Source organism: Enoplosus armatus, chromosome 4 (assembly GCF_043641665.1).
Source record: "Enoplosus armatus isolate fEnoArm2 chromosome 4, fEnoArm2.hap1, whole genome shotgun sequence".
NCBI classification, from domain to species: domain Eukaryota; kingdom Metazoa; phylum Chordata; class Actinopteri; order Centrarchiformes; family Enoplosidae; genus Enoplosus; species Enoplosus armatus.
Genome location: NC_092183.1, coordinates 9,525,168 through 9,548,780, shown reverse-complemented (window position 1 = coordinate 9,548,780; position 23,613 = coordinate 9,525,168). Strand labels below are relative to the sequence as shown.

At 40.1% G+C, this 23,613-nt stretch overlaps 2 protein-coding genes across 7 annotated transcripts; one reads left to right on the top strand and one right to left on the bottom strand.

Annotated features, from left to right (window-relative positions):
• Positions 1-4,467: 4,467 nt before the first annotated feature.
• ark2cb (arkadia (RNF111) C-terminal like ring finger ubiquitin ligase 2Cb) lies at positions 4,468-15,000 on the bottom strand. Of its 5 annotated transcripts, none has more exons than XM_070904668.1 (9): positions 14,929-14,994; positions 14,396-14,407; positions 10,941-11,236; positions 10,623-10,751; positions 8,976-9,105; positions 8,686-8,790; positions 8,182-8,277; positions 7,535-7,638; positions 4,468-4,585 (listed from the first exon to the last, which is right to left on the bottom strand). In XM_070904668.1, exons 1-9 carry the CDS (start codon positions 14,992-14,994, stop codon positions 4,468-4,470), a joined length of 1,056 nt encoding a protein of 351 aa, XP_070760769.1. The 5 variants fall into 5 exon arrangements, with proteins under 5 accessions (XP_070760769.1, XP_070760770.1, XP_070760771.1 ...); XM_070904669.1 differs by lacking the exon at positions 14,396-14,407 and having other exon boundaries at positions 10,968-11,080; positions 11,162-11,293; XM_070904670.1 differs by lacking the exon at positions 14,396-14,407 and having other exon boundaries at positions 10,941-11,262; positions 14,934-15,000.
• A 1,835-nt stretch (positions 15,001-16,835) lies between these two features.
• On the top strand, positions 16,836-21,624 carry LOC139284008 (ATP synthase subunit alpha, mitochondrial-like). 2 transcript variants are annotated; one of them, XM_070904150.1, is made up of 11 exons: positions 16,836-16,959; positions 17,419-17,494; positions 18,191-18,360; positions 18,655-18,828; positions 19,191-19,357; positions 19,484-19,784; positions 19,944-20,168; positions 20,270-20,377; positions 20,477-20,621; positions 20,739-20,889; positions 21,009-21,624. In XM_070904150.1, exons 1-11 carry the CDS (start codon positions 16,900-16,902, stop codon positions 21,085-21,087), a joined length of 1,656 nt encoding a protein of 551 aa, XP_070760251.1. In that variant the 5' UTR covers positions 16,836-16,899; the 3' UTR covers positions 21,088-21,624. The 2 variants fall into 2 exon arrangements, with proteins under 2 accessions (XP_070760251.1, XP_070760252.1); XM_070904151.1 differs by having other exon boundaries at positions 16,871-16,959; positions 17,419-17,477; positions 18,171-18,360.
• The last annotated feature ends 1,989 nt before the right edge of the window (positions 21,625-23,613 follow it).

Genomic DNA, 23,613 nt, shown 5'->3' with positions numbered 1-23,613 from the left:
TAGTATGTTGGTTTCTTATAATTAGCTGCAAAAACAGTATACCATAAAAATGTATATCCAGTACTTACTATATAAAGTTATTATGTAGTATGGAATTGGGATGCAGCATACAGTATCATGTCTCATTCATGTGTTTTTACGTGGAACATTTGAGTTTGCAGTTTATTTCATGCTACATTTGAACTGTAAATATTTGTATTTTAAGTACAAAATGGAGAAATGTAAACCATAAAACCAGTAGTAAATGGGCTTTAATGTAACTCAAAATGAGACCAGTATTCTCCCTTAAGAGTCTTTATAACCGCTTTTGAAACAAATGCCACAATTCACACATTATCTGAACATTTAATTGTGTTGTTTTATATGTTACTTTGCAAATGTACATATTGTTTCGGGTTAAGATTGGGCAGCCTATTGGATGGATTTAATTAAAATGTAGATGTCAAAGATTAAGTCTGTCCAATTTGTACAGGCTTTGTTTGCGAACACTGTCTGCAAAATATTCACATTCATTTAAAAAGATTAGCCCAGAGATAAAAGATTTTAGAGGCTATACAATAACGATATATTGGGCAATATTCATATTTTAACAAACATTTTTGATAGGGATTCCTTAAATTAGTGTTTTGTACCAAGCAGGACAATGATACTGTTTATAAATGATCTCAAGCATATAATTCCCATTTCTATATTGCAATCTCTTAATAGCCTACATACACACTGATACAGGAATATATGCGATAAGCTAATATTGGCTGATATATTTAATTCAGCAACAGATTTTGCTTCAGCAAATCCTTAAAAGCAAAGGATTATAACAGGATGCCAAATCACACCATAAATTAGATTAGTTCTCAGCATTTTAGGCAGTTTATTTGAAAAACACATACAAAAAGATCATATACAAGACAATAAATAAAAAAGAGACAGAACAGTTTGGGTTAAGCTATGCAACTTTTTGCATCATCATTAGTAATAAATACAGTACAAAATCCACCCAGAGTGAATCTAAAGATTTTCCACAATATTCACTGATCATGTTATTCTTCATTATGATTTAGCTATTGCTTTCATATTATTGATACATACTTCTACTTTTCTATAAAATACTCAAGATCATAAAACATTGCGCGGTTACAGCAAAACAGCAGTGTGTTGTACAAAGATGGCCACTTCCCTTTTTCACTGGCAGGTTAATAATCAACATTTTTTCAGCAGCAAAGAAACATCTGAAATATTCAAGAAGGTACAGCATCATATTAAACACATCTACAGAGCTACTCCCACATACACATAGGAAAACCTGAGAAGGACATGCATTAAAAAGCTTGTGCTTTAAGTTCTACTGTTCATTCCGGTTCATCAGCTTGAGTTAATACTATGGCTACTGTCCAGTTCGCTCTGGAGTAATGGGGTACACTGTGGAGGACATGGGGTAAGGCCAGTGAGAGCACGAAATGAAATAATAATAGTAAGACCAGCCAGCATCATTCCAATCCATTACATGTTATAATAATTTGCAAGATTAGTAGAGTATTAATAAGAAATGCACACCGAAAACGTAGTTAGCTTATTATACCCAGGTGTAAAACACGCTATCTATATTGTATAACCACAGTACACCAGAAATTTGCTCAATAAGACCAATGGCTCAAGTTAGCATGTTAGATATTTCCCAAAATCCCACACGAAGCAATTGCCAGCAATACATAAGAACGAATAATACAGCTCATTATGTGGGTCCTAAAATAATAAGCACTAAATTGAGATCCAGATATGATGGAATAACATGAACATGGTCAAAATTAAACAAAGAAAAATATCACAGATTAACTTAAATATGACTGATTATGGGAAACAAAGCAGTATCATATAACAAAAGCAAGCGAATTGTGGAGCCATACTAAGACAAAAAAAGGGGGTGTTATAACCCGGTCATCTGCTTGAGATCAAAGCAGGGGTGATACTTAAAACACAAATGATTTAAAAGTAAAATCAAGAGGTGACGTGAATGGAATGTAATCCAGATCAACAGCACCATGCTGGCTAGAAAATGTGTTGGGACACACCCCCCCCCGCCCGCCCAAGTCAATTTTTCAACAAGTTTCTTTTTTTCTCCTTTGAAAAAGAAAACACAGACGGCATGCAAAAGCATCCCCACCGACCAATGCATAATGAGGTATTCTTTTTTTTTAATATTTTGTGTTATTTTAAATAAATATATTGATTAAATTGCAAAGTTATGAGATAGAGACATTAAATATTCCACCACGATAGCTAGCTAGCTACAGTTAGTAATAAATAATGATTGTTAAATACTTAAGGCATCTTTAATCACAGCATTCTATGTGAACTAGCAAACCTCCATTTTCATCCATCTGTAGTTTTTTGGATGGAGGTTTCATACAAAAAGAAAAAAAAAACGCAACACAAACAGTCAAGTTACCCTCCAATAATACACAAGGAAGCATGAAAATACTTGTAACTGAATAGAAACACAAAATCTAGGACAAGAACCCACACCACCAAACCAAAAAATCAGGCAACTCCATATTATAGTGCATTTACAAAACACAAGCTACATTATAACAACAATAAATATGTTTTTGCAGCATTGCAGCTTTTTCTTCACTATGGTTAAAATGGACATGGACTCGGCATATTAGTACCATGTCCAGATTGGCATGTGAGCAACAAAAAAAAAACCAAACACACAAGTAATAAGGAAAAGACAACAAATGGCAGAAAAAAAAAAGACAATTGAAAGAAAATGTTAAGAACAATTGTTTGGTATTTTTCAAATGGATGGCTTTTTCTCCCTTTCACCCTCCTTCAAGTGAACTACGCCGACATGGTTCATGCATGATATAGAGAAAACGGCTTCTATCACTGAACGTATCACAGTTGTTCTAGTAATACCATACACTACTACCATGGGGGAAGGGGGGGTGGGGACAATCGTACACATTCTAGCACATATCACAGGCAAACTAGTTTGTATTTTCCCTGTAACACCAGACACAGTCTTATTTTTTAATCAAACAGTGGGAGCAACTTAGATTGAAATGAAAAGGAGCCGATACACAACAGAGGCGATTCACTGTATATAGAAATCACATGTGCTTGTTCCGATAGGCAATAAGGTTCTGGTAATAGGTAATACAAATGTCCGATTTTATTCACTCTGATGGCAAGATTCAGGCACTGCATCCTCAAGCCCATGCCGGCCTCTCATGTCATGATCATGCCATGAGCGGGGCAACAGAGAGGAGTTGCAGTTAGACACGGATCCACTAGCAGCAGCTCTTTGAATCCCAACCTCCGAACATCAGGAGAGAAATGCTACATTGGTCTGAGATCGGTGTCTAAGGGCAACTTTGGTCTAGTCGGGATGAGTGAAGGGAGGGGGGGGGGTGTAAGGAGGCGGGGAGGGGTATATTTAGGTGCATTCTTGTCCTCCTCTATGAATGAGTGGGATCGTCATAGTATACGGTTCACATGCACAGACACAGTCCCTGTTTCTACTGCTCCACAATATTAACGACACAGCCCAAGCCTGCCATACAGCATGCACATCTGAGGCCTCTGCTCTAGATTATAGAGGCCCGACTACGACACTACACAGATCACTGGAAGCCATGCCTGCAGTTAGCGGGTTTAGCATCAACTCTGATGGTATCTACTAACTGTAAATCCAAAAACCATGTTAGACGAGAAAGAGGGATTTTTGGCCTTTTTACACAACTAGCTCTTTCCTCATTGTCTGTGATTTAACACACTGAATATTCTCCTTGTTTAGAGCTGTAGGTGCCCACTCCCTAGGTTTATTTTTCACACACATATTTCTCAAAAGGCTTTTGCTTGCTACACAACACTGTTACTCTGTAAATACTTTTTCAGTACTATACTCCATTACACCACAAGCGTTCAGCTACAAGAGTTCACACCAAACAACCTCATGCTAATCATTTGATAATGTTCTGTACAGATGTGCTGAGGGCTTGGGCAGAGTGCAGCTTAAAGGATTTTTCACAGGCCTGGGGGGGAGAGGGTTTAGATGTGGTGGCAGAGAAATGGCCTTAATACACCACACTGAGCTGGGGAGGTTGGTAGTCAGAGGCAGAGGATGTATGAGTGGCTGTATGGAGAAATGTACACAATCTGACAGAATTGCGTGAAGCCTCAGCACATCTGTCCATACGTGTACGCTCCTACCTTTTACATCCAGCAAGTCCATTTCAACCAACCCTCAGTCCAGCCACCTATCTATGCATCAACCCCCGTCCCTCGTTGCGTTGTAGGTGAGTGTGCTTTGTTGATCGCTCTGTCACAGCTGTCTCAGAAGGCAGGCTCGTTGAGTGATGCAGAGGGGAAGAGGGGTGTTTGGCAGAGCTCCCCCCACCCCAGAGGGAGGCAATGGAGAATTAACAAGACCAGATCCACAGCTGCAGGGGTCGACAGGAGCTATCAACTGTCGGGGGTCAGTTGGGTCTCAATGTCCACTCTGCAGATGGGGCATTTCCTGCTGGTGGCCAGCCACTGGTCCACGCACGCCTGGTGGAAGAGGTGCATGCAGGGTAATCTCCTATAGACACAGAAAAGACACGGTCAGGATTTTTTTTAAATAAATGTAGGATTACAAGAAAATGTTCAGCCTCATGTAATCGCAGGCCATTGAAAACCACGTATCTCGTAACAGCCCCAATTTCAGCTTTGTGACGATGTATTTTTCAGATAATCCAATTCTCTTTTTTAATGGTTTATTTAGCTTAAGAGGTAGGAGGATTTTCTCTACCCGTAAAGCAATACTTAATTCTTCAGTGTATCTGAAAAAAATCTAAATAATCAAATTTGGAGATACATGATTTTCACTAGAAAAAGATTATGATCTGTAGATTTTTTTGTAATTCGCTGATATTTGCATCTTGATCTTTGTCATACAACTGTTGTATTTGATGACCAAGTTATCTTTTTAGTGATTTTTTAAATCAAAAATGCCAAACAATCTCTGGTTTCAGCTTCTCCAATGTGAGAATTTGCTGCTTTTCTTTGTCATATACAGAATGACTGAACTAAATATCTTTGGGGTTTGGACTGTTGATCAGATAACACGAGCAATTTGAACATGTCACCTTCGACTCTGGGAAATCATAATGCGCATTTTCTTCCTGAAATTTCATTGACAAAACAATTGATTCATTGAGAAAATGATTCATCATTTTAATCCATGATTAAAAATGGAAAAAATATCAATTGTTTGTTCTTATGATTCAATTTCATTTTTTCCCCCTATTTTCTAATGTCAGACATTGGATGCTTGTCTCCGTCTTGATAAAGGTCGGTGGACTGTGTAAACACTAGGGACAACGATGGAAATAATTCAAGGACTTCATCATTCTGTCTGAGATTCTGTATTTTATAAAGACATTATAATGTCAATAAACCAAACCGTCCCAAAGAAGAGAGTTCTAACAGCTGGATGAAACAGCTGTGCTGACACCAAGTTTAAGGCCTTTAAATCCTCGATGTGCATGTGACTCATGGGTCCTGTCATGCCCAGTATCCAGATCCAGTTGTCTGACTGTGGTTCACATTTGACATCAGAATGCGTCTCAAGTGACCCCTTGTGATCAAATTTCGCTTCACAACTCACATTTGAATGTATCTGTGGGGAAACTGCGATTGCTGCTAAAAATCCACATTTGCCCTGTACAGTTACAGTTAGAAGAAGGATTTCTGTGTGTTTTAGGTGCAATCGTGTATTTAGAGTTGTCCACTTTTGTTGAATCACACAAGAAGCATATTAATGCCAAGTGTTAACAGAACCAAAGGCATATGCTCTTCTCACAGTTCTTTAAACCTTAAGCTTGTGACCCGAACTAAACAAAGCCTGAAACATCATGAATGATGAATGCTTGGAAGAGGATTCCCACCATAACAGGTTGCATAAACAATATAATCAACAAACAAAACCAAACTATCACCAGACCACTGCTACATTTTCCATCTTTTAAATACAACCAGATATACTCCCATCTCTGAAGTTTTCACCTACTTTGTTCTGCTTTCCTCCCTTTTCTTTTTCACAGAGTAAAATGACTTCCTCTGGCACTTTTCCAGTTAGATCACAACACTGGACACACATCATGAGATGTTCTGAAATGCTAATGTTGCCTTTGGGCGGTATTTTCAAGATGAGGTGCTGGAAGAAATCCTGTGATAGGATTTTCAAACCTGATGCTTTGAACTGGCAAAAGCTATTTAGGGTTAAAAACTCTGTGTATCCATTCTGAAGGAAAGAGTTGAGAATATAAATTAGGAAATGTGAAGATGTTTCTCTGAGGTCTAATCAGCAGGGAAAGTGTTTTCTGGGAAGACATAAGTCCTCAACCAGCTTTCCCAAACACACTTAAACGTAAATGCTGGTCACAGCTCTGCGTCTAAGTCCACTGCATTGTAGAGGATGGATGTAAAAACAAACATGAACAAATGAGACATTCCATAATGTCTATCTCAAGAATTTTCAAGCTAAAACTTCACCAGACAAGAAACACAAGAGGAAGAGCTATTAATCACCGACAAACTCACCAAAATAATCCTCTTTTTGGGGAACAAGACTAATGTCGCATTCACGTCATATGGGATGGATGGTAGATATGGGAACGACTTGTGAGCGTTCACATCATGAAGACGGTTGTGTGATTACAGAGCTGGCCATGTGAGGATTAAAATACTGTGCGTTGACAATATAACAACATATCCATTAAGTTTGGGTTCAATCACACTGAACAACGAGTTTCCCAGTCATGATTACAACTTGGAAGTTGACACAAATGCTAATTACAAGTCGGAAACTCATAATTATGATAACTCTCATATGACATGAACACGGCATAAGAGTCTACAGCCATGCAGCAACTCTATGAGGCAATAATCAGGCACAGCAGTGCTTTGAGCTAAATGCTAACTTCAGTATGCTAACAAATGACAATGCTAACATGCTGATGTTAAGCAGGTACCATGTACACCATGTTAGCTTAGCGTGTTACCTTGATAATTAGCACTTAACACAACTGAGGATGGGGAATGCCATTACTTCTGCAGGAATTTACTCATAAACCAAAGTATTTGATAAATTGCAATTTTGACCTGCTGGTGGCGCTAGATAAAAGTCAGGGGAAGAACAAAGGTATTACAATTCATCCTGAGGGGGATATAAACATCTGTACCAAGTTTCATAACAATCCAAACAATAGTTGTCTGGACATTACACTCAAAAACACAAATGAATGTCTACACAAAACTTTATGTCAATCAATTCAATAGTTGTTGAGATATTTTAGTCTGGACTAAAGTGGTCGACCGACATTGCCGTACTTCAGAATTGCTAAAAGCTGGATGTCACTGAGGACCTGGACATGTAAAACAAATGTTTCCCCCAGGAGACAACAAACTGTATGCACAGCTTATGTTCACATCTGCATAACCAGGATTTTCCCCTTTGAAAAAGCAAAAGATGAGCGTATAGTTGTACCTGACATCCTCTCCATCCTCCAGCATTGACAGACAGATGGTGCACTTCTCATCGGTGTCCAGCTCCTCATCATCTAGACACATCTTCAGGTCCTGGGGTATTCTCTGCAGGGAGACTTTAATTATTAAAGCGTGCAGCTGCATGTTATGTTTGTGCCACGGGTGTCTCTGAGTCAGCCCAGACAAGAAGAAAAGAGTCACCTCATCATGCTTCCCAGAAAAAAAAATGGAAACAGATGGATTCGGCTCAATTACGTCTTCTCACTCACAATGTACCAAATGATCTGACACTCTTTCCAGAGTATTTGGGTCATAGTTGGAGTAGACGGTTTTTTAAATTCATTCCACGCACATATCTGCAGACAGCTGGATGACTCATCCCTCGCCTGGAATTGTGCACACTGCAGACCTGCCTCACTAATCTGCTAACAGAAATTAGTTTGACCTTTGAACTACTGCGAGAGTCTTGACCCCTCTTCCCACTCTCGCCTTCAACTCTTTGATCCTTTCGACCCAGTGCCGCCCGTTTCCCATCCCCGTCTTTCACATCTAGCTCAACTTACTTCTCGCCCAATGCTTCGTCTGTACCAGACCACATCAAAAAGATCCATCACTCAGCTACCAAGTAAAGCAAGCAGACCATTTTACCTTTTTGTACTTATGGGGAAAGGTGAATCTCTCTATGGTGGTTTGGACCGCTCCACGGTTTACACTGCCCAGTCTGTCCTCCAGCTGTAGAAGCTCCTACAGAGGAAACAACATATGTCTTTTAATTCCTTTCAGTCTGACAAAGGGCATTTCTGTATTTGCCTGCCGAGATAAACAAAATTAACATTCGTATAACATCATATTCAAATGTAAAAGACATAAAAGTGTGGAACACTTTGATAAAATAAAATAATTGGTGCTTCAAGGAACAGGAAAGAGCCTCTCAGAGAACAATTGCATCTTGTTCAAATGAAAACAAATGTCATGAGATTAAAGGCAGTTGGACCATTTGAGGCATCTGGAAGCCGGAGTAATTGGAAATAAGAAAATCAGTTACACACTCGAGCCTGTCCAGAGCATTGGTCACAGAGAAAACAATGATAAATTGGTGTAGACTGGTGTGTCTGCTGAGGAGAAAGAGAGAGAAGAAGCAGCAGCACAGACCTCGTAGCTCTCTCTAACAGCAGACGCATGGCGGGAGGGGTTGAGACTCTGCAGAGCCAGTAAGTGCAGCTGGGGATATGGGTAGTTTCTGATCTCATGGACAACCTGGTAGACAACAGATAAAAGAAGCTAGCGTCAGCGCTGCAGCAGAAATCAGAAAAAAAAAAACAGGAACACAGGTCATCCCCCAGTTGCTGGGTATCGAGATTAATCTCAGAAACCCAGAGGAGAATCACTGGGAGTTCATCCAGACGAACATGATTGATTGTACGGAGGCAGAGGGGGCTCACCACTTGTGTTGAGGCATTGTTTCTAGGGAAGTGGTGCATCCTAGGAGAGGTCAAGTAGTGCTGATAGTGCTGTGGCAGCGGGTGGATGTGATACTGGTGGGGGGGCAGCCCAGCGTCCACACTTAGATCCCTGGACAGAAACCGAAAAACAAGTCAGTCAATGGCACACCAGTTATTATTTCAGTGTTTCTAGAAAATTGTCTTTTGATAACAGTGGATTTCTACACAGCATGGTGGCCCTTCATAACCACAGGGGCTACTTCTGCAGTTGCTTGGAGGTACATGGAAAGATTGTGGAGTAAACAAATTTCAGTGAAAACATATATCCACACATTGATTTGGCTGTAACACCAAAACAGCATGAAAACTAGTTAGCAAGTAGGCAGAGAAGTCTAAGCTGTTCGGTAAAAGTAATGGATAAACAGCATGGAAGCTCTCTTAACCCTTTCATGCATGAATTATGACAGCCTCAGTCAGGATTTTTTTCCTAAGTGTTTTTACTTCTCTTCAGGCATGAAAAAAAAGATTGAACTTCATTTTTTCCAAACGTTCATTTTTCAAAGAGTTTTCACATGTCCACTCAGGTGGACAGCATGCGTTTGAGTTTTCAACTGAAGAAATATGCATTTAACACATCAGCTTTTGAATAGCTGTCCACTGTAGTGACCACTATGCGTGAAAAGGGTTAATACAGCCATTTTAAACAACTGACATATTAATGGATGAATGATTAAAATAGATAGTTAACAGTAATGGATAAATGGTTGAAATACATGACGTCCAATTGTGCTTCTGCTAGTCTAAAGATTTGTGTCCGTACTAGCCATCTGTGTGTGGGTCATAGCTTATTTACTTGCTATTAAAAGTTATTATTAAATATTATTAAAACTTAATCGTGTATTTATTGCTTACTAGTACAATTTCTAGTACAGAAGTGAGAGAGATAAAAGTACCACAAAACTCATAGGGACTTCATATCCTAGTATTTGTTAAATACCATTACCTTAGTTTTTTTCAGGATAAACACTCCACATTTGTGAATTGGTGGATGTGTGGTGTATCTTCCACGTTTTGCCAAACACAATCTCATATCTCAATACTCTCTTTCCCATTTTTCTTTTACATATTGAGACTATTAAATGTTATAAACTACTAAATGTTTCCCTTCACCTGTTCTACCTTTGTTTCTCTCCAGCAGTACAAAAACAAACTGGTAAAGATCTTGAAACTTATAAACTTTATATCATTTCTGTTGGTATGAAATCTAAACCAACATGACAACCATTTTCTTCTAGAAAAAAACAAAGTATTTGGTATTGCTTGCCTCTGTAGGACTGTATACTGTGCAAAAGAAAGTCCTTATGTAATAATGTTACATTTGGAGAGATGTATACAGTGATTTTAGTGTCTAATAAGATTTGATTTGCCTTGGGCTCTTTTTCAACTTGGTCTTAAACCCCTTTAATCTGGTCTCAAAAAGAACATCTCTTCCGAATTAGATTATCAGTGGTGTGAAAATGAGTATTACATTATTGTGTATCATTTAAAAACACTTTGTTGGTATGAAATCTAAACTTACTTTTCTAACAAATACAAAATAGCTGAGACTGTTACTGCATACTGTATTATAAGAGCCATTTTGCTTACCAGTCTGTGCCCTCAGCCAGGTAGCGGGGCTGCTGCACCACTGGCTGAGGAGGGACATGAAGAGGGGGCGCAAACTCATAGCCAGGCCGCAGTCTGTGGGGCTGGTGAGGAACTCTCTCTGGGGTGCGTCTGCTAAGACAAATAACCAAGCATTTGAAAACATCCTGGGAAAAAGAAGAGTAAAAGTCTTAAATATGATGTCACTGCAAAATCCTTATAGCCCCCAACAGTCTGCCTGAACCATGTGGTTCACTGGAAACAGAAAATATTTTGTCTTTTATCTTCTTTGTAAATTTCCCTGCAAACCCGTGTGGATACCTGGAGGGTGGCAGGATGTGTCGGTGCTGGGCCTCGAGGATCTGCTGCTGGAGGAGGTATTGCTGGTGTAATGCCTGAGGTAGGAAGGGAGGGGCAGGGATGTCCTGGAACTGGGGAGCGGGCAGGGGGTTGAGGGGTGGGTGGAGCGGAGGGCCATGCTGGTGGCCAGGAGGGGCCAGGTGGGGGTTAATGCCTGACTGTGGCTGCCCTGGGTGGGGCATGGGGAAGTCCATGGGCAGCGGGGCCTGAGGACCTAACTGGAAGTGCCGGCAAGAGGTAGCATGGCTGTGCTGCTGCTGCTGTTGCCGGTTGAAATGGGATCCTGTGGAGGATAAGGAGAAGTTGTCAGGCACCTGAGGGGAGAGATCAGCTGGAATTAATTGTGGGTGAAATGTGGTGTCAGTGTGTTTGTGTGATATAGCATGTTAATGAAGCCCTACCTCTTACCTAGGGTGAAAAAAACTTCTGTGGGGGGGGGGTGGGAAAATGATGGTTACCACAAGTACCATGAACATGACAACCGTTTTTGGTACTGTACACAAAACACGAACTTTCATTTCTTTAACTGCATTTCCGACCTCTGGATCAACTCCTGGTCTTCTGATTCACAGACACGCAAACTGGATCAGAATAGATGAAATCGACCAGTATATGGTCTTCGACGCAGCTCAGTTCTTGTAAATTCTGCAGCCGACAGTGGGTCAGTGCACTCAGAATAAAACCTTCAGTACCTGGCTGTCTAGAAGATATACATTAAACTGCTTCTATGCCAACTCCATCTGCATAACCATAAAGAACAATTCACTCCTTCTTAAAAATGAAATCAGACAATAACTTGACATTATCATATATCTGTGCTTCACTGAAACCTACTGTATCTTTGTGTCTTACAAATACAGTAAAGCTCTACTTGTTATGCTCACATGTGAACATTCAGGAGTTGAGAGGAAATAGCTTGAATGCTTTTTTTTTACTTTCTCCAACCACAGCTATTTGGCAAATGCAGTGAGCAGCCTGCTGCAGAGACTCAACGGGGAGAAAAAGACTTGTGCTGTGGTGCAATATGGTTTTAATTCCGTTCTTAAGCTTAAAAAAGAAACCTTTTTGATTATGGAAGGGCTGAGAAGTTGCAATAACAAATTTAGCTTTGATTAGAAACTTTTGAGCCAAAGGGAGCCATGATAGGCCTGCAGTGGAGCAGGATTCAACATACTGTGCTCTGTTATGTCCGTCTGGCACAAACTGAAGCAGTGAATTTTAAAGAAGCCTACCAGTTTAGAGACTAAAAATTGTGCAGTTCTTATAGAAGATGTAAAACTCCAGAACGATTCAAGTTTAATCTGCTTTGACAGTGTAAAAGACATGACGAATTCTGATGTAAACAGTGGAAATATGTTTGTAAAAATCATGAGGAAATAGGCAAAGTCTACATTGCATTTACTAGGAGTTCACTTGAAAAACGCAGTATGGTTTTAAAACACTCCCAGGAAAGATAAGCAGTATGACTTTCCAGCAATATTTTCAGCTTGACAAGTCGTCAGTGCAGCCGGGCAGGCAAGAGATGACCTTGCTGCCGTGGGTCAAAGGCTCAAGTCTAGACTGTAAGTAGCACACTGCGTTTTCAAGCGTCTCAGTGAAAACGATCACCATGAATGACAGCAGATAGACTCATTCAGGCCCTGTGATGGAGGAAGCGTGGAAATTGTCTATCTTTGTCACAGCAGGAGAGGAGGTGGGTGGGGGGTGGAGGAGGGGAGGGGGGCAGGTAGGGACAAGGGAGAGGGAGGACAATAAATGGAAATCAGCAAGAAGCACACTGAAGGTTAGGAAAAACACTATATTCTTTATTGAAAAATATTAGTATATGTGGAATTTGTGTTTTCTTTCTTGTTTGTAATAATAGTATAAATCCATGCAACAAAAATAAACAACATAGACTGAAGGCAAGGCCCACCATGCTCCATATAGGGTTAAAAAGAACAAAAGCGGCATCCAATGAGCAGACGTGTTGGCTACAGCACATGATTTCAGTACAGCAGGGTACATCTTTACTACAGAAAGATTACATTGGATTTTCACTAGTCAATGTAGAAAAACAAAAAACAAAAATTATGAATCATAAATGTGACCATGCATTGAAAGTACTATTACCAGAACAAAAGGTAAAGAGAGACCACAACCAAACAATAAAGACGTTATTACTAATAGAGGATCTTTTTAGCAGTGCAGGAAAATAGGCATCCCTGTGAAATGGATAGCATTTTGGCCTTATGTTAGTGGGGAAAATTGGGAAGTGATGAACCACCAGTGAGCATGTTTTGCTTACTTAAATGTTTATAGAGTTTCATTTGCCAGTAAGGGACAAACAGCCCAGACAATTCAGTGTGATTCGAAGCTTGAAATTTGCAAAGGGAACAAAAGGATTACACAAAAATGGAGACAGTTATGGTAGGTTGTTGTGTGCAGGTGCAGTGTACCTTCGAGTAATTTGAAGTGATCACAGCATTTGCTGAAATGCTGAGTTTATCAATAAAAATGGCATGCATATGGTTCCAATTTGCATGCTTTTTTTTTCAATTATAGGTCACTTTAATCATGTACATTGCACCTTGTGTGAAGAGAAGGAAGATGAGCCAATTCTGGTGTTCAACAATGCAGTGCAGTATTTAAGATCATGCAAAATGTATCCACTTTACAGGAATTTACAGCATGTTGTCTATCAAGACTGGATGGGAGGTACACAATGACATTCAACTGATATCTAAGAAGGAGCTAAAATGTTTACTCAGTGCTACAGCAACTTGACAGAAAAAGACAAAAAAGGTGCTCTGTTCTAGGTGTTAGCTATTGTTTTAGTCTGCTTAACATGGAAAGTCTATGGCTGAATACATCTTGGGAAGGGGGTGCTTTTTAATACCAATGTCGTCTTCTGATGGAAAGAGGAAATGAAGAAGGGATTCACAATACAGCTAAATGCAGAGAACAGGCAGAGGCCACGCCACACCACACAGCAGCAGATGATCATTAGCTACACAATGGGGGGGACGACAAAGATCTGATAAATGCAGAATGTAGAGCCAGCCTCCATACTATGAAACAGGGAAATAAGAACAGAAATAAAAGCACAATGAAATCACTGACGCCACTGTTATGAAATTAATGTTACACTGTAGCTTTATCATTGTTTAACTGTGACCGCATACTCGGGTCTTTTTGCAATCCGGCAGCTTCAAACAAACAGCTGCTGAATTGCTAATTAGCAAATAATAGAAAAAGGCGACTGATAACGTGGATAGCTCGGAAGTCCAAGCTCCCCGGGTAATTGGCCATGTATCGATTAGTACATTGGCCAATTGACACGGATAACAATTACTAAAATCACGGTGGAAAAACGGCGAGCGCTAGCAGAAGAAGGTGATCTTCAAATGACATCATCCAGGCACAGATAAGCTGACTGGCTGGAAAGGCTACGTCTATTTTGCGGTATTTTACAGTGCAAATACACGATAGCGCCTTGGGGATATAACAATACATCGTAATGTTGCCGAATTAAAAACCAGACAAATAACATGTGTATCTCAGATTAGTATTGTCTAACACGATTGTCTATGCAGGAATGTGTTTTTGACATCAGGTATTTTGGACCGCACGCCCCGTGTATGTGGAATCCTTTGTGAGAAATGTTTCCGTTCCAAGATATAGCCGGAGCCAACGAGCCAGTTAGCTTATCTTTAGCGGAGATATTTCTTTTAGATTAGGCGCAATTACACCCGGCAAACTACATTAGTCGGTGGTTTACATTATTCTTCAATGAATACAAATTAAAGTAGAATCTCGTTGCGGGCAGGTCGCGAATAATTTGACCGTTAATTTTAAGATAGCTAACGCGAGCGAACCAAACGGCTAAGCTCGAGCTAGCTAGCCAACAGCTGCAGTGAATATTAAGATAAACAGGGCACATGTTTTGGATCGATATGAATATTAATACCGTACCTCTGTTTCTTACTGAGCCGAATACAGGAAGAACCAGATATCCGACATGCACTAAGACCATCCTGGGATCCTTATCTTATGATTCCGCTGGGTTATTTGGAGAGATAGAGTAGTAGTAGCCCATGCGGATCTACATTCAGGCGGCTGGTTGTTGCTGGCTGGCTAGCACCACAGGCAAACCAAACGAAACGACTGTCTGACTCGCTTGGTTGTCGTTGACAAAAGCAGACATGTCATTTGATGTCCGGAGCAAAAGAGGGCGATGTTGCGGCGCTACATACCAACGCTGGGTGTATATATTATCCTTCCTTGTCCATTCATCTTGATAAAAAAAGAACTGTAAGGATATTAATCGGCTGTTGTTTATTTTTTAGGGCAAAACCATACACAGTAAATTAAAACATCGGTAGTCTCATATGAATATGGCGGCCTTAATTTTGGATTCTTCCACAGAGGCAGTTCCACAAAGTTGGGGGACTCGCAGCAGACTGACAGATTTTATGAAGAATGGTCAAAATCAAAGCAGCAGAGGCTAAGATATCCTCATATTCTCTGGTCAAGCTCCTAAAAAAGCAGAATCCTACATTTCCCATGGTGCAACTCAATAGCATCGGTCATTAGAACCGCTGTCTCATCGCCAAATGCCAACTTGCAGAAGTCTCAAGTAGGGCTGCAACTAACGATTATTTTTAATTATCAATTAATCTGACTATTATAACTCGTTTAGTCTATGCAATTTCATAAAATTATGAATAATTTCCATCACAGTTTCAGAGAGCCCAAGTTGACATCTTCAAACAGCATTTTCTGTTAGACAAAAAGTCCAAAGATATTCAATTTCCAATTAAATAAAACAGAGAAAAGCAGCAAATCCTCACATTTGAAAAGCTGGAATCAGAGAATGTTTGCTTTGCTTTAAAAAATGTAATGAATCGATCGACAATCGACTTATCAATCGACTAATTGTTTCAGCTGTAGTTTTAAGCCCAAGCTGATATAACCGTCATCTTTTCACAGGCTGAGTAGTGCTCATCCTGATGTGTAAACTGAACTTAATTTGAAAAATCAGTGGAGTGCCCCTTTAATTATGCATTTAAAATGAATTGGCTGAAGCCTTTTCTAATGATGTGCAAATATGTTGATGAGTTAAACTCTCTGCATTTCCCACCTGTCTCTATTGGCATATAGTCAGTGATAAAAATGTAACTTCAGTCCACACAAGCAGTTGAAAGACTACATTCAATTAGGCCCTTTTCACTCTTCCTTTCAATGAACAAATTATATTTTTCTGTTCTATTCTAATCCCCTCCATCAACCCCACTGATGCCTATATATATGGAAAATATGTTAGTATAATAATAGAGCCAGGTCAGGTCTCTCTACCAAATGTAACTGTGTATAAGGGAACTTCACAAATAGTATAATATACACAGGGGATATTTTTCTTTTACATTTAACTTTTACATTTTCCTGATTCTACTGTTACTTAAGTAAAGGATCTCAATACTTTCACAACAATGAAGTTATGAGGAATAATATTGGGCAATACATACATATATACATATATAGACAAACATATACATTGCTGTTGTATATTTTTTTTGTATATACTTTTATTTTTCACTTAAATATTGTAAATGTGTATATTTTTATTTTCTATTTCTTATTTTTATATTTTGTACATACTTTTTTTTTTCTCTAAATGTATGCTGCTTTCTACGCTTGAATGGGAGCACCGGTACTGTATAATTTCCCCCCGGGGATCAATAAAGTATTTCTGATTCTGATTGCGACTGTAGCGGCCAGTAGTAGCATCTACGTGACGACAGGTGGCAGAGTTAAGCAGTAAAGCAGGAAGCGTAACATCAGCGTCTCATAAATAGAAGAAGAGTTCATTCAGCCATTACATTCTCACTCACAGGCAGGTCGCTAGTGGTGGAGGACAGGTCATTAGCAACCCGAGAAAATGCTATCCGTAAGAGTTGCAGCAGCTTTGGTCAGGACCCTGCCCAGAAGGGCTGGATTTGTAAGTATTTTAATTAAATAATCTACATGTAATAGGGATGTTGCAGTTAGTTTATTTAAGATCAGTGAGAACCTTGTAGGCGTGAAGGGTAACGGTAACGTCCCAGGCCGCTAGCTAACTTATTAATGCGGCCCTAAACACTGCTAAACTGTGCTGATTGATAATCCGTGTTAGTAACCGTGAGATTGTTAAATTAAATGTGCTTGTTGAAGTTGTCCTTGTGAAAACGACAGTCGTCGTCCTGCAGCGAGCAGCGCTAAAGTTAGCACATAAGCTAATGCTAGCTACCAGCTAACGGCTCATTCAGCCACGCTTTGAAGGTCAGAAAGCCTGACAGCGCATGTCATCTCCGCTGCACAACGTTACACCAGGTCAACATTATTTTAACTGTCGCTGCAATGTTTGGCGAAATTTTATCGGCAATCTACGTTCAATTAAATCCGTCTGTCATTGAATCAGGTATCCAAGGCTGTACCGGCCGCCTGCGTTGGGGTCAACCACCTCCACACACACAGACCATGGCTGCAGAAGACAGGTGAGAAAGCCAAAAACAACATGTCAGAAACTTTATCCTTCACTTTATAGGTCAGCAGCACCCAAGGGTAATCGATGAAGGTCATTGATCATACTATGTTTCCAGGAGCTTATCTTTGTAATTGCTATGCCAAATCAAACAGAAAAAGCATTCTACAGGTGCAAAATTATTGGACAGACTAGCTCATTAGTACTCGCATGTGCCATTTTTAAGACTTACGAATGTATAACTTGTCTAAAAGAGTTAACCAAAGAGAGAAAAATAAAGATCCTGTCACTGACAAAGTCACAGCAACATCACAATATCTATCAATAGTGTTATGCTACCTTTGTGTTAGCCTTAACAATGTTTATCCTAAGCTAGTGGTCTTTTTACTAGTGTGACTCTAGTGGCCTCTCGTTATCAGAAAATTGTATGCATTTAATTAAATTAATTCCTATAATAGACACCATTTTAAGATATAATATATAATATAGTATTGTAACCAATATCCTAAATGTCATCCAGTTTCATGACAAGATGTTTATATAGAGATTTGTTTTTCCAAAATTGTAACTTAAAAAAAAATTATAATCTGGGACGATCCAAGATTTTGTTATGTAATTTTAAAACAAACATAAATGAATGTCACCTTGTGGCCACGTGTTTTTATTGTGGCTAAGAAAGATTCTATAACATGCATCGTCTCTTTCACAGGCACAGCCGAGGTGTCTTCAATCCTGGAGGAGAAGATCATGGGAGCCGACACCTCTGCAGACCTGGAGGAGACAGGACGTGTGCTGTCCATTGGTGACGGTATTGCCAGAGTGTACGGTCTGAGGAATGTCCAGGCAGAAGAGATGGTGGAGTTCTCCTCTGGACTAAAAGTATGTATAAAAATGCACATCAGTTTTCCAAGATTAACACACTGATTTCAGTCAACACTAATGACTAACCTATTGTAATTACAGAAGTGTTTTCACACACAGTGCATACAGGATCTGATCACTTGTCATATTGAATAGCTTTTCCTAAACTGAAAGGTGAAATGTTCCAAAACATTAGATCGCCAACATCTTCTATTTAGCCTTATTTATAACTTTCTTTTTTTTTATATGCCAAAGCAATCAGGGTATAACAATAATTCTACTAATGAAATGTAATTTTTTTTTTTCTTCCAGGGCATGTCTCTGAATTTGGAGCCTGACAACGTTGGTGTTGTGGTGTTCGGTAATGACAAGCTGATCAAGGAGGGTGACATCGTGAAGAGGACTGGTGCCATTGTGGATGTCCCTGTTGGTGAGGAGCTGCTCGGCCGTGTGGTGGATGCTCTGGGAAATGCCATCGATGGAAAGGTCACTTAAGCCTGTGTAACTTTTTGTTTTAAGTAGAACATTGACTTACTGTAGATGTAACTGGTATCTGTTAAAGCAATACTATTTCCCATATAAGTAAATTTATATTTTGGGTTAACTGCCTAATTGTTTAAAATAGTGTCTTCTTAATCAAAATAAACACTAGTTTTTAAACCTGTGCCTTCAGCTGTAGGTTTGGCTAAAATCAATTGAGTAGGTATTGTGTAAACATCTTAACACCAATAATACATACAATTCTAGTTATTAAATTGATAAAATATTACCATCGTTGTTTACATTAAATAGCTTTAACACCCTTGTCAGCATCTTGATTTTTAAAATGCATATTTATTATTTCTCAGGGTCCCCTGGGCTCCAGCACCCGTAGACGTGTGGGTCTGAAGGCCCCTGGCATCATCCCCCGTATCTCTGTGAGGGAGCCCATGCAGACTGGAATCAAGGCTGTGGACAGCCTGGTACCCATTGGCAGAGGCCAGCGTGAGCTGATCATTGGTGACAGGCAGACTGGGTAAATACTTTGACATAGACAAACATTTTCATGATTATTTGGACAAACTGTCGTTCATGGATTAATGGAAGCTAAAGCTCAGATGCAAGTTTGTAAGTATACCTTTTTTAAATCTTCACTTTCCAGCAAAACTGCCATTGCCATCGACACAATCATCAACCAGAAGCGTTTCAACGAAGGAACCGATGAGAAGAAGAAGCTGTACTGTATCTACGTCGCCATCGGACAGAAGAGGTCCACTGTGGCTCAGCTGGTGAAGAGGCTGACTGATGCTGATGCCATGAAGTACACCATTGTGGTCTCTGCCACTGCCTCTGATGCTGCTCCTCTGCAGTACCTGGCCCCATACTCTGGCTGCTCCATGGGAGAGTACTTCAGAGATAATGGCAAGCACGCCCTGATCATCTATGATGATCTGTCCAAGCAGGTGAGGGCTCAGATTGATGTCTTAAAGTGTCATGGCTTGAAATGATAGCTTTTTTGTTTTTTTATTAAGTTTGCCTGTGATTACACTTCACAAAAGTTGGAAAATTGATGCAGTATTCCCAAGTGGCTAAATGTTTTTTTTTTTGCCTCCTCCTCTCAGGCTGTGGCCTACCGTCAGATGTCTCTGCTGCTGCGTCGTCCTCCTGGTCGTGAGGCTTACCCTGGTGATGTGTTCTACCTGCACTCCCGTCTGCTGGAGAGAGCCGCCAAGATGAACGACAACTTCGGTGGCGGCTCCCTCACTGCCCTGCCCGTCATCGAGACCCAGGCCGGCGATGTGTCTGCCTACATCCCCACCAACGTCATCTCCATCACAGACGGACAGGTTTGTCCAAAATTGTCTCCAGTGTTAGTGTTGTTGGTTGTGCTTTGGCCCATATATGAAACATTCTACATCAAATTACCGTTTTCCTCTGTTTGCTGTAGATCTTCTTGGAGACTGAGCTGTTCTACAAGGGTATCCGCCCAGCTATCAATGTGGGTCTGTCTGTGTCCAGAGTAGGCTCTGCTGCCCAGACCAGAGCCATGAAGCAGGTAACATCTGGGTTCACCTGAAAAAAATTTTTTCGAACAGGGGCTACAATATCAGATTCTCCAGCATTATACATGTTATTTCTTATTTCTACCCTGTAGGTGGCCGGTACCATGAAGCTGGAGCTGGCTCAGTACCGTGAGGTGGCTGCTTTCGCCCAGTTCGGCTCTGACCTGGACGCTGCCACCCAGCAGCTCCTTAACAGGGGTGTCAGGCTCACTGAATTGCTCAAGCAGGGACAGTACTGTGAGTCTCAAACTTATTTTACTGTTTGTTTCCCAAGAAGTATAATAGAAATGTTAAGCTTGTATTGTATGCTTTTAAAATGCAAAATCAAACTAAACTGCCCCCCCCCCCCTCCAGCTCCCATGGCCATTGAGGAGCAGGTAACAGTCATCTACGCTGGTGTCAGAGGTCACTTGGACAAGATGGAGCCCAGCAAGATCACAAAGTTTGAGAAGGCTTTCCTGCAGCACATCCTCAGCCAGCACCAGGACCTGCTCTCCGCAATCAGGTGAGACAAATTTCTCAGCCACAAAATGTTTTGAACAATTTTCCCTATTGCTAGACCACAAGTTAACATATAGGTGTTTCAAAAAGTGTTAATTTGACATGACCTGTTTTCTGTTTCAGGGCTGACGGCAAGATCTCAGAGGCATCAGATGCTAAACTGAAGCAGATTGTACTGACCTTCCTGTCCAGTTTTGAGTAATGGATAGCACTTCTCTTGATCTTCAGTGAGCTACCTGTCTGTGTCCTCATTATGCTTATATATGTGAACACACTGAAGGCCAAAACCTCCATGTACAGATTTCTCCAAATAAAATTTTACAACCCTAGTGTGCTGTAAAATTCTTCTGATTGTGCGCGTAACTACAGTAAGTTTAGTGTTTAGGTTGATGCCCTCTGAGCAGATTTCACCAGTGGCAGAAGAGAAATTATCCAAATGTGAGGGGGACAAACGCAGTACTTTTACACATCAAATGTGTTTTTGAATTTGTCTGCAGAGTACTTCAGTTAACAATGGTCATACCACAGTCATGAATTCTATTTACTGTCCTGTAACGAGTTGTCCATAAGAGCATTATATTTAAGCGGGCAAATAAGTGTTTAGATTTGACAAGTGTCTGTTTTCAGAGGATGTAAAGAGTGAACTGTAAGCCCAGTTTCTCAACTGGTCAAAATGATGGGGTGAAATGTTCGATACTATGGGTAATAAATTCAGTGACACGGTCACACATCAAATCCATATTGTATTGTCCTGTCTTATATCTTGTGAGAACATGCTCCCAACCACAGACTTTGAAGTTTTGAAGTGTGGTGAGAATATTTACTGGATTGTGGTTGAAGTCTGGTTTGTCAAATCTGTATTGCATTCTATAACTGAAGCATATTTATGCATTTTACACATTTGAAACGGAGAGTTCTTGAATTTTTTTTCTGCAGAAGATGATGAAAATGTTTAAGGTTGTACTCCATCACAATTTCTGATTCTAATTTACAGTGATATAAAACAGAAGACCAACAAATCCTCCCATTTGCGAAGCTGTAACCAGAGAATGTTTTGTTTTTGCTTGAAACCTCAAAACTGAGCTGATCTTTCATTAGAAAAATGCCCATTACGTTTCTATAGATCAACCAATCAATTTATCAATTAATTGTTTCAAGGCATGCAATGCACTTAGCATATACTGTAGATAATGTAACATTTTGTGCAGCTTTTGTATCATTCATGTCCAGTAGGTGGCCATAGAGGCCTCAAAGTAGAGCTGCTCAGGCGAAACATTAGGCTCAACAATAGTTCTCAGCTGTATCTCCAAAGGGTTATTTTCACATGAGTCACTGGCTGTATTCGCCCTAGTTATTAGGCCCACGACAGTTTGGCATATAGTACATTTTTAATCATAAATCATGTTTTTTTTTGTTTTGTTATCAATTTTACCAACATACAGAACATGCCATCCTCTACTTAATGGATCACCAGAATCTTTTCGTTTCGCTTGCCTCTCAGGATTTCCGTAGATACCTGTATTTCCTCAACCACAAATTGAAATCACAGTCCATCATGCTACTCACACCTCATTTCCCATTGTTGTTATATTTGTCCTTCATCTCTGTTCTTTATTTTTCTATTCTACCTCTCTGTTTGTTTGTCTCCTTTCAAAAAGAAACAAGAGCTGTTGTCTGTCTGAAACCTTAATCTACTCTCTCATAGAAGGAGTTCAAGGCCACTTACGGCTTCATTTGCATCCATTATTCTCTCATTCTTTGTTTATTTACAATTGATACTGTTAATAGGATCCTCTTGTCATTAGGCTCTCTTCAGAGGTTTCTTATTGTCTCACAGGAGCCACAATGATCCTAGTGTGAGGTTATTCGAGTCGCCATTATCCCAAGAGAAGTGGGCCAGCAAAGTATGTGTAAGGAACAAAAAGTAAGTGTAGTGTGAGGGGAGTTTAATTCATGGAATAAGATAATTATTTCTGTGTCAATGCTTTAAAAGCTGCCATTGCACACTACATTCTGAGTCGCTTGTTTCTCCAGTGGCATCACTGTCTGGCAGGATAAAGTGAGACATGTGACAGAGAGTGAATGGAGCTGCTTTCAATAAGGACTATTGTCGAGGACAGCGTGACAACAAGAGAGAGCTCTGTGGAGCAACAGACGACATGATCACTCAGATTTCAGACGTGGGGGAGGTAGAAGTGATGCCACAGCAAGATGACCAGGTTATCAAATGGCCAAACGGACTTGGAGTCATGATGTAGTATCCATGAAATATTTGCATTTTATAATGCATACAAACTGGCTATTTTCTTACAGTTTTTGGAATCTCCCCAGGAAATATCACCCAGCATTTTAAATCGCTTACTTCTACATCCCTGCTCACTTCTCTTTATGCATCACATGCATAGTATTGCTTGGAAAGGAATCTACAAAACACCTATTCATATTACTCCCTAGATAGTTTTCGCACTAGTGCTGTCTAAATCAAATTTGCTCAGCAGGGTCAAAAGAGTTTAGTCAATAGAGAGACAATGGTAAGTTTCTCTGAGGGAATGTCCTAACATTGACACGTTTGTAAAAAATTACATGCTGGGGTCTGCGTGACATTATTTCAGAGTTGGCAGAGAAAAACTGAATCTTTCAGGAACTGAAACTGGGAAAGAACTGAGTTTCACACAGGACAACAGGGAGACACAAAGCCCACAGAAATTCACAGTGGCGTGGAGTTCAT

What these genes read in the sequence shown, in the direction of transcription:
- ark2cb (XM_070904666.1), bottom strand. Translation starts at nt 14,994, where the DNA reads ATGGTCTTAGTGCATGTCGGATATCTGGTTCTTCCTGTATTCGGCTCA. An exon ending in CGGCTCAGTAAGAAACAGAG is followed by an intron (nt 11,263 to 14,933) that starts GTACGGTATTAA and finishes TATCCTCCACAG; the next exon opens with GATCCCATTTCAACCGGCAA. An exon ending in GAGGATGGAGAGGATGTCAG is followed by an intron (nt 4,586 to 7,534) that starts GTACAACTATAC and finishes CTGTGTCTATAG; the next exon opens with GAGATTACCCTGCATGCACC.
- LOC139284008 (XM_070904151.1), top strand. Translation starts at nt 16,900, where the DNA reads ATGCTATCCGTAAGAGTTGCAGCAGCTTTGGTCAGGACCCTGCCCAGA. An exon ending in AGACCAGAGCCATGAAGCAG is followed by an intron (nt 20,378 to 20,476) that starts GTAACATCTGGG and finishes TCTACCCTGTAG; the next exon opens with GTGGCCGGTACCATGAAGCT. An exon ending in GACCTGCTCTCCGCAATCAG is followed by an intron (nt 20,890 to 21,008) that starts GTGAGACAAATT and finishes TTTCTGTTTCAG; the next exon opens with GGCTGACGGCAAGATCTCAG.